The 9,131-nt window shown below is 39.0% G+C and overlaps 1 protein-coding gene across 2 annotated transcripts; it reads right to left on the minus strand.

Moving 5' to 3' along the window:
- Window positions 1–367: 367 nt before the first annotated feature.
- Window positions 368–8,303, minus strand: LOC469773 (olfactory receptor 2T27). Of its 2 annotated transcripts, XM_063789944.1 has the most exons (3): window positions 8,047–8,131; window positions 4,018–4,166; window positions 2,448–3,498 (listed from the first exon to the last, which is right to left on the minus strand). In XM_063789944.1, exon 3 carries the CDS (start codon window positions 3,492–3,494, stop codon window positions 2,541–2,543), a length of 954 nt encoding a protein of 317 aa, XP_063646014.1. In that variant the 5' UTR covers window positions 3,495–3,498; window positions 4,018–4,166; window positions 8,047–8,131; the 3' UTR covers window positions 2,448–2,540. The 2 variants fall into 2 exon arrangements, with proteins under 2 accessions (XP_054531204.1, XP_063646014.1); XM_054675229.1 differs by lacking the exon at window positions 4,018–4,166 and having other exon boundaries at window positions 368–3,498; window positions 8,047–8,303.
- Window positions 8,304–9,131: the final 828 nt, after the last annotated feature.

Below are 9,131 nucleotides of genomic sequence, written 5' to 3' on the forward strand. Positions count from 1 at the left end.
GATTGTGAGGGAGGTCCCTTGGGGAGGTATGTAGCCTTCTACCTGTGTAGCTGTCCATTCGGGAACAGTATGGAATCTGTAGCCATACAGTCGGGAACAGATATGGAATATAGTTTTGCATGACAGAGTTCCCAAGCTTGACTTTTCCCTTTGGCTTAGTGAGTTTGGGTCCCAAGAGATTTTCCTTCTACTTTCTCCTATCTTCTATTTTCACAAAAGTGGCATTTGTCACTTAGGTTAAGTGTTTTTCAGAATTATTTGTCTTACGTGTAGTACAGAAGAATATTGAATTCAATAGGAATAAAGGAGACTTAAGAAAAATGATGGAAATAATGCAATTGGTAGAGAAGAAAAAAGTGAGGGTAATACAAGTTACACATTTTCTAAAATTTTCACCAGAGCATATTAAGATATTTAAACATTAGGAAAATTGAACTTCTTAACATTTATTTCTCTAATGGGGAAAAGAAGGTGATCTTATTACTAAAGTTCTGCTTCCCAAACAACGTCATTGAATGCTTTTCATGCATTAAGTCAGCTAATGGGCACATTACTTATGATTTTTAGTCATCAAATCCATTGGACACATACCTTATACCCTCTGCTACAGGTAAGCAGAAAACCCTATACCTTTTTCAGCCTTTAGAATGTGATTCAATAATTCCTGAAGAATATTTTATATGTCATCCATAAAGTTCTCCAACTAACTATTGGATTGATTGGATACACTCTTCCCTCTGGTGTGATGTGTCTTTCTCCAGAGCCAAAAATGGGTTACAACCAATATTGATCCTCTCAACCCTGGATTGATCTTCAGTGCCCGATTTGGCTACAGCCACAGGGGAGTTGATTTTGCTGTCAACAGCCACATCAGTTTTCCTCAAGGTGCCATATCACTAATTTTTATAGTTATGTCATGAAAGCGTTTGAGAAGTGCTGCTATATCAGTTAGGTTGGGCTTGTATTAACAATTTTCCCAAGGAAAAAATAACAGACCTGTGAACAATGTATTGATTGGTATTAGTTTCTAACTCATGTTCATGTGTCACAATACTTTGTCTAGTGAACTTAGTTATATAAATAATTTAGACTTTTTACAAGAGATATTTTGTGGTGTCTCAATCTTCCATGTTTCTTATTCACCTTTTTTCCTTCCCTTTAACTCTTTTCAGGAAGTAATCCTTTTATATCAGTAGGTATAGACTTGGTTGCTACAAGCCATGACTGACTCCCACAGTTTGGAGTTTAGATTGTTTTAATTTCAGATAATTCTGCCTGCTCACTCTCACTCCATTCCAAAGTGCCACTTGACATTTTTGGGTGAATCTGTATTTGGCAAAACCTTGCTAGCTCCTATAAGACTTAATTTTTTAGTGTTCTATATTTCTGAAGATATTGGCCCTCTGCTCATGTCTCTGAAAAACAGACTATTAATCCATTTTCACACTGCTATACAACACCCCAAACTGGGTAATCTATAAAGAGGTTAAGTGGGCTCAGTTCCACATGGCTGGGGAGGCCTCACAGCCAACGGTGGAAGGTGAAGGTGAAGGAGAAGCAAAGGCATGTCTTACATGGCAGCAGGCAAGATGCATGTGCAGGGGAACCACCCTTTGTAAAACCATCAGATCTCGTGAGACTTATTCATCATGAGAACAGCATGGGAAAAACCCACCCCCAGGATTCAATTAACTCCCACCAGGCCCCTCCCACTACACATGGGGATTATAGGAGCTACAATTCAAGATGATATTTGGGTGGGGAAACAGCCAAACCATTATCAGAGACACATTCCAATAAGTTCTTAACTGGAGGTTCTGGCAAGAAAAAAATATGCTGAGATTGCCAAGATCTACAGTAAGAATGAATCTTCTTTGAAATTGTGTAGAAGGAAAAAAAATGTGGTAATTTTGCTGTCACACCTCAAACTGCAAAACTTACAGCCACAGTGTGTGATAAGTGCTTAGGTAAGAAAGAAAACGTATTACATTTATGGTAGAAGATGAGCAAATATGTTGTGACTGACAGCAGTCAGGTTCTATAGTTCTATACTATGGTTTCAGGCTTCCCCCAAAAGACTTAGAACACAGCCTGAGGATAAGATGGTGACTGCTATATTTGAAATATAATATTTGAGTTGATTCTTTATAATGGTCAATGGACAGACTGTCTAAAGGGGAAAAGTCGAGAGAAGTCAGGGAAGTAGTTGAAGATGACCATTTTTGTCATGACTGAGCAGAGCCAGAAACAGGCTACTCCATGATTTTTAGTGGAATACACACCTTGTTAAGAGCTCATTGGTGACTACTAAACCTCAACTTTATGCCTACCCCATCCCAAACTGTTCATTGTTCAGAGCCTTCATACCTTTCAAAAAAATGAAATCCTTAAAATCCCAGGCAGCTTTCCAAATCCCATAAATGCCCTATAGTTGCTGGCATGGGGGTCACTTGTTTCCAGGCAGAGAATATTTAAATTCAAGGGCAATGATAAAGTCTTGTATCCTTCATTTCAAGTCTTCAGCAGCATATGCAATTTCTTCAGAAAGTGGTTACCTTTCCTGAGGACACACACCTCCCCACAACCTTCTGTAGGGCCCCCGTGACATCCTTGTTCCTAAGGCTGTAAATGAGTGGATTGAGCATGGGAGTGAGGATGGTGTAGAAGGCAGATACAGCTTTGTCCTGCTCAGGGGTGTGGTAAGAGTGAGGCAGCACGTATGTGTACATGGCAGCCCCATAGAAGAGGCTGACAACCACCATGTGTGAGGAGCAGGTGGCCACAGCCTTTCGCCTCCCCTCTGCCTCGCTCATCCTATAAACAGTAATGAGAATTCTTGTGTAAGAGCCCGAGATGACAGAGAAAGGGATGAGGAGCATCATAATACAGCAGACATACATGGCTGTCTCGTAGGCTGATGTGTCCGTGCAGGAGAGCTTCAGAAGGGCAGGCACCTCGCAGAAGAAGTGGTTGATCTCCCGAGAGGCACAGAAGGGGAACTGCATGGTGACAGGGGTGAGCAAGAAACCATCGATAGACCCTCCCAGCCAGGCTGCCACCACAATCAACCAGCAGATCTTGCGGCTCATGAGGACAGGATAGTGCAGAGGGTTGCAGATGGCTACGTAGCGATCATAGGACATGAGTCCTAGGAGGAAGAACTCAGCCCCTGCTAAGGTCAAGTAGAGGAAGTGTTGGGCAGTGCATCCTGCAAAGGAAATGGCTCTCTGGCTCATCACCTGGTCGACCAGCATTTTGGGCACAATGGTGGAAATATACAGGATGTCCATGAGGGAGAGCTGGCTGAGCAGGAAGTACATGGGGGTGTGGAGGCGGGAGTCTATGTGGATGAGAATGATCATGACCATGTTGCTGGCTACGGAGGTCACAAAGACCAGGAGAATGAGGGCAAAGAGAACCCAGGGGAAACGGACATTGCTGAACAAACCCAGAAGGATAAAGTCGGCATACACGGAATAATTGCTCTGCTCCATAGCTCTGTAGGGTACACAAGAGATATGATAAAGTTGGAAAGGTATCTGATTTACATGAAACATTAAGATGTAGTCATGAACAAACCAAAGTCAAAATCTTATTTCTTGAAGCTCAATTTCCTGAGAGAACTGCCTGAGCAGGATTGTGCTACATCTCATTATACCATCATTGTTCATTTAAGGATTTTCTTGATTTGGTGATTACTATTTAGAGTTCATGATCAAACAATCTTTTTGTTCATGACCATTTATTTCTGTCTTTCGAGTACCACCTTACATTGGTGAGGATGCACATAAGAATGGAACCAGCCTGATTCAATAGGATAGGGTGGTGGGGAGGAAAGGATTGTCCACATCCTACACTGCTCTCCTTTATACTAGACTCTAGTTCTCACACTTAGAATCCAGTTTGAAGATCACCACGAGTATATATTTGCCTATGGAAGAATAACTGCATTATTTGACCTAATTTACACCATTCTTGACACGCTTGTACATTGTAAAATTTGAGTGCTCAACTTACATGTATCAGGTGGAGTATTGCAGAATGAGCCTGTGTTAAATAAAAAGAGCTGAGTTCTGAGAAGTCATCCAAGAATTCATAGGAAGAAAAATCATGGGAGAAAACGTTGAGGGTCAAGTGGTGTTTGCTTTCCTTCTTGCAGCAGCAAACTACCGATTATTAACATACAACTCGTTAAAATGTTAGAATCCCATTTAACTTATGAAAAAATAAACTAGTTTAAGTATTAGAGATAGGGTATCCCAAAAGAAGGGATCTCTCAAACTTGAAGTTAGATTCTGCATATATATCCATATCAGTTAAATATTTTACCACAATTTAGGAACACTTATGAGTTATTTGGATAGCTTTTCCCTGCATCATATAGATCTGCACTATCCAGTGTGGTAGCCATGAGGCTTATGAAGCTGTGAAGCCCCTGAAACATGACTGCTCCAAATCAAGATGTGCCATCAGCACAAAGTTAACAATTCAAACACCTGTTAAAAACATATGCAACACGTCTCCTTAAAACTTTATATTATGGTAACTTTTAGATATATTTGGATAATATACATTAAAATTAGTTTCACCTATTTTTTACATTTTTAATGTGGTTACTAGAAAATTTAGAATTCTCTGTGGCTCCCCTAGGATTTCTACTAGGCAGCACTGGTCTAGAGTTATCCCTGAGAATATGACAGCTCCAAATACCTTCATCCAAACAAGTCCTCCAGAATTAAACACACCACAAATTAGACAGAATTGAGCCAAAAAATTTAGGTGTGTACCAAATTACAAAAATGGCTTTACTTGTATATGCATTCACCTGCAAATAGCAGTAAGAACATTAATAAGTGATTCGTAAATTTTACGTTTCCAAACTTTAAGATACTAGACCATTCTACAGTTGAAAATAATGAGGCTTAAGGAAACTTCCCCAAGGAGGAACATTGTTCTTTAAACAGTGACAGTATAATTGTTCTATGCTGTTTTCTAACAGGACAAAGTAGACATCAATTCATTCCATAAATGTTTCCCGAGAGGCACATTGGGTAAGCCAAAATTTGATATTCTGAAAGGCCCTGAAAGAATGTAAGACATCGTCTGTCTTCGAGGAGCCTAGAATTGAGGCACATGAACGTGTGTTGTGTGACCACAGGTGCACTTTCAGAATGGTTTTAAGACCTCAGCAGTTTTGACTTATTTGGTATGTGAACAAAGGACAATAAAAATGATGGAAGCTGCAGCCCACTGGCTGGTAGGCAGGAACTTCACACCAGGGCCCCTCAGTACATTCCACCACAACCATGCCACAGTGGATGGATGGAAAACGATGAAAATTCAGATTTTTACTGATGAAACCCACATTATATCCTTATGTATTTTTCAGTTCTCATTCTTGAAATATTACCAGCTTTATGCCAGAGCTTTCCATCGGCTGATTTATAATGTATCTATTATTTTAAAAACTGTTAAACCATTGGGAAAATTAAAGGCAAACATTTAGTAGCAATTTGTATGATGGAAATGCTGAATGCTCACCCAGACCTGGTTGTCCATCATTTAGTAAGAACAAGATCCTTGGAGGGCTATGGTTGTTATTTCACAGTAAATTCAGAGAATGGTGGCTGCCTACTGGGGACCAGCCCCAGTGACTGCTATTGGTCCACTGGGAATATTAAAGCCCAAGAGGAAAAAATGGGTCCAAAAATATCCTTATCAGGGCAGCTGTGTCCCGAACCCTGACCATGAATACTCCTGGCCCTGAAACTTGCTAATGAGACCCTGGGGATCTCCCCAGCTTACTTCACCAAAGGGAAAGGGGAGAGATGAGTGGCTCCATAACCACTCAGATTTTACAACCACCTTCCAAACTCTGGTAGTGTTGATTCATTCACTGTATTTTAAGAATTACCCAGTATAGCAACATTTATGAATACTTGGAAAATAAAGGAATCAACTGGATTATACCATGCCCCATGTAATAACTGTCTATGCATAACTCCAAACCTTAGTAAACATCCAGTTCTATGTATACTTAATATTTAGCACATCTTTCCCACAGTCTTTATACAGAATATTGCTGTGATTGAATATGAGGCACTCAGCTTAGTTGGTTTACATTCATGTTGAGTTTGCTTATATAATATACAATATTGTGAGGTGCATTCTCTGGCATAATTCATGGACAATGGTTTACTATGCTTTAGAAGCTTATCACCAAGTTGTTAAATGCTTAACAGTAGAACACCCTTGCGGCAGCATCATGCTTGCCCCAGCATTTAGCACTAGTATCGAAACTCACAATATGGATTTCTTTGATTATGAAGAAAATTGAACATAGTGTATATTTTGGCTATTTTGATTTTTCATGACCTTTTCTATATAGGTGATGTGTCAAGATTAGTGTCTAGAAGATTTTTATTATTAATCTTATGTTCTATTTAGTGCAGCTATTTTGCCCCCCGAGTTACATGTAACTGTAACTATTTGATGTTTAGGGCAAAAAGTTTTGAAATATTTTAGACATTTTCATTCTGTGTGCTGGATTTTTGAAAAAAATTTTCCATCCAGGTATGTGATTAATATACAAGTTAAAATTTTTTAAAATGTAATTTTTTGCATTTAAAATCTTTGGTCTAGACATTAAAACTATGCAACCATTGGTTTATGAGGTCAACCATATGATAAATTTGTCCTTTAAGATCATGCCAGTGAATTCTATCTAATTGGAATTCTTCAAATAAGCAGGAATTCAAGTGTGAATGATGAGCAGGAATGACCTAAGTAACAAGGAGAACTGTTGGAAATGTGGGAACACTGTCATGGGTAAAATTAGTTTTCACCCTTGTTGCATGTACAAATTCTGGTATAAAAAGCGGGTACTAAAAATGAGTGCCAGGTTAGCCTTAAGATTGTGATAGCGACAGTTAGCTTTGGGAATCTCACCCTTTGCTGTCCATTATGTTTTTCTCTTCAATAGCAGATCCAGCAGCAGGTAGCCAAGTTTTCTACTTTTTCATTTTTGTTGTCGTTCTGTCAGACCCTGCTCTGCATCAAAGATTGGCACAATTCTTGGTGACCATCTAACTCAGAATACGTTTGAGTGCTAAAAGGCTAAGCTAGACAGGACATGAGGACAACAGGCATAAGAAAGGGAATAATCTTGAGAAAACAGGGCTAAATGGTGACCCTGACTATAAGACATTTAATTCTCTGTACAATCAGATTCATTATGTTTCCTCCCCAGCAGTATTTTCACATGAAGTGTCACTTCTAGTTGTGGAAGAAAAGCCATTTTCTAAAGTAAAATCACTTGGGGAATCTTTAGAACGATAGAGAAGTTTTGATTAAGGCCGAGGGATTGTCTTGAAGCAGACCAAGGGCATGATCACCTTCAGTCTCTACAGAAGTTGAACTGAGTTCTTCCCCTGTCTATTCCTAACCCTTGAAACATTCTTGGCATGTTTAATGTTCACAATGCTACATGACATGGTTTTTAATCAAAGCTGGCTTTATATTCTATCTTCATCACTGATAAGCTTCTGGACGTCTGGCAAGCCACTCACATTCTTTTCAGCTTCTGGGAACTTCTAAGTATTAAGTATGCTGCAATGGTTTCTCGGAGCAGGATATGGAGGGTCTTCCTAACTAAACCATTTTTAGAGATGCTTATGAGTTACCTAACAAGGCGGAACACTATGATTTAGATAAGCTCTTTATGAAGATTTTAAAATTATAGGTGAATATATGTTGCAATGATAAAAACTGTTGGAATCATTATGCAGACAGATCTGTATAGAATTCAAGTAATCTGCTACATTCTGATGTACAGAAAAGATGAGTCCATAACTACTAAGAAACGAGATTGAATTATCTAAGATTTATATATGAGTAGTACTATCCACAAGTATCTGCAGTTCAAAGTCAGATGTATCAACTTCAACATTCTCCAGTATTTCTCTGGTTTGAACCAAAACTTTCTAGTAAGTCCAGAATCTATTTAAAGCATCCTGCGATTGATCAGCATCAAGACTGCAAACTTACCTTACACAGTATTTTCCCCAAACACGATGATCTGAAGATTTAGAGAAAAACCTTACAGAACTAAGGTAGTACATGCGATTGTTCAGCATTTCCTTTTATGTAGTAAGTATGGGGAACTAAGAGGCATACATCAGACTTTCTAAACTGGAGGTATTCTATGTTCTGTATTTCAAACTTGTTTTCTGAACTGAAACAGGAGAGTCTATGAATTCAAACAAGAAGGTACAGTGGATTAGGCATGGGAATTACATCTTGTTGGCAGAAGGATAAGGGTCAGTCCCTAACTTATTGAGACTTTTTAAAATACAGCGATAGGTGAATCATTTGAAGATCTAGAAATAGACCAGCCTGAATCTGTAAATGCCTAATGTCAGTTGACAGCAGCTGCGTTACGCAGGCTGTTAAGATAGAGATCCAGTGACTTAAATAGGAGAGCTTGCATCATGGTGATGGCTAGTACTCCCATTCAGGAGATACATTGACATCACTGTCTCTGGGGTCCTTGTCCCTAGCCTGCAATTACAGTTCATATAAAATGTGACAAACTCCTTAAGAAAAATGTAACCTCTCAATTTACAAATTAAACACCCAGATAAGTCAGGTTGCTGGCAGCTGCAACTTAAATTGCTTTTTTCTCTTTTACTTTATTCACGACATTGTTTTGAAAGTTTCTCTTTTTACACTTCCCACTTCCAGGCATCTCTCTTGAAATAGAAATCAACGTTTCTAAGGAAGTATTGTCTTGCAAAAGATACATTTTGAGCCATTCCCCATCACTCAAGTATTAGTATGTAATCATCCTGTCTTTCTTTTAACTTGTAATACATAAAACTTTCAGCATTGCAAGCATTTAAAAATATTCATTTTACTAATCTCAGTGTATATAAGATCTTTGAGTTACTTCAAGAAGTAAGACCTTTTCTCATCCAGTATTCTCACAAGGGCCCACACTGATTCCTGGGGGGAGCGGGGAAGGGCAGGGGGGAATTTTAGACCCTGCAGTCTTGTTGTGCTGCAATCTATGCCTGCATGACCTTGGCTCTTTCATGTAATTCATATTTACCTCACTGGTGTTTAAATTAGTG

This window comes from Pan troglodytes, chromosome 1 (assembly GCF_028858775.2).
Source record: "Pan troglodytes isolate AG18354 chromosome 1, NHGRI_mPanTro3-v2.0_pri, whole genome shotgun sequence".
Lineage (NCBI taxonomy): Eukaryota > Metazoa > Chordata > Mammalia > Primates > Hominidae > Pan > Pan troglodytes.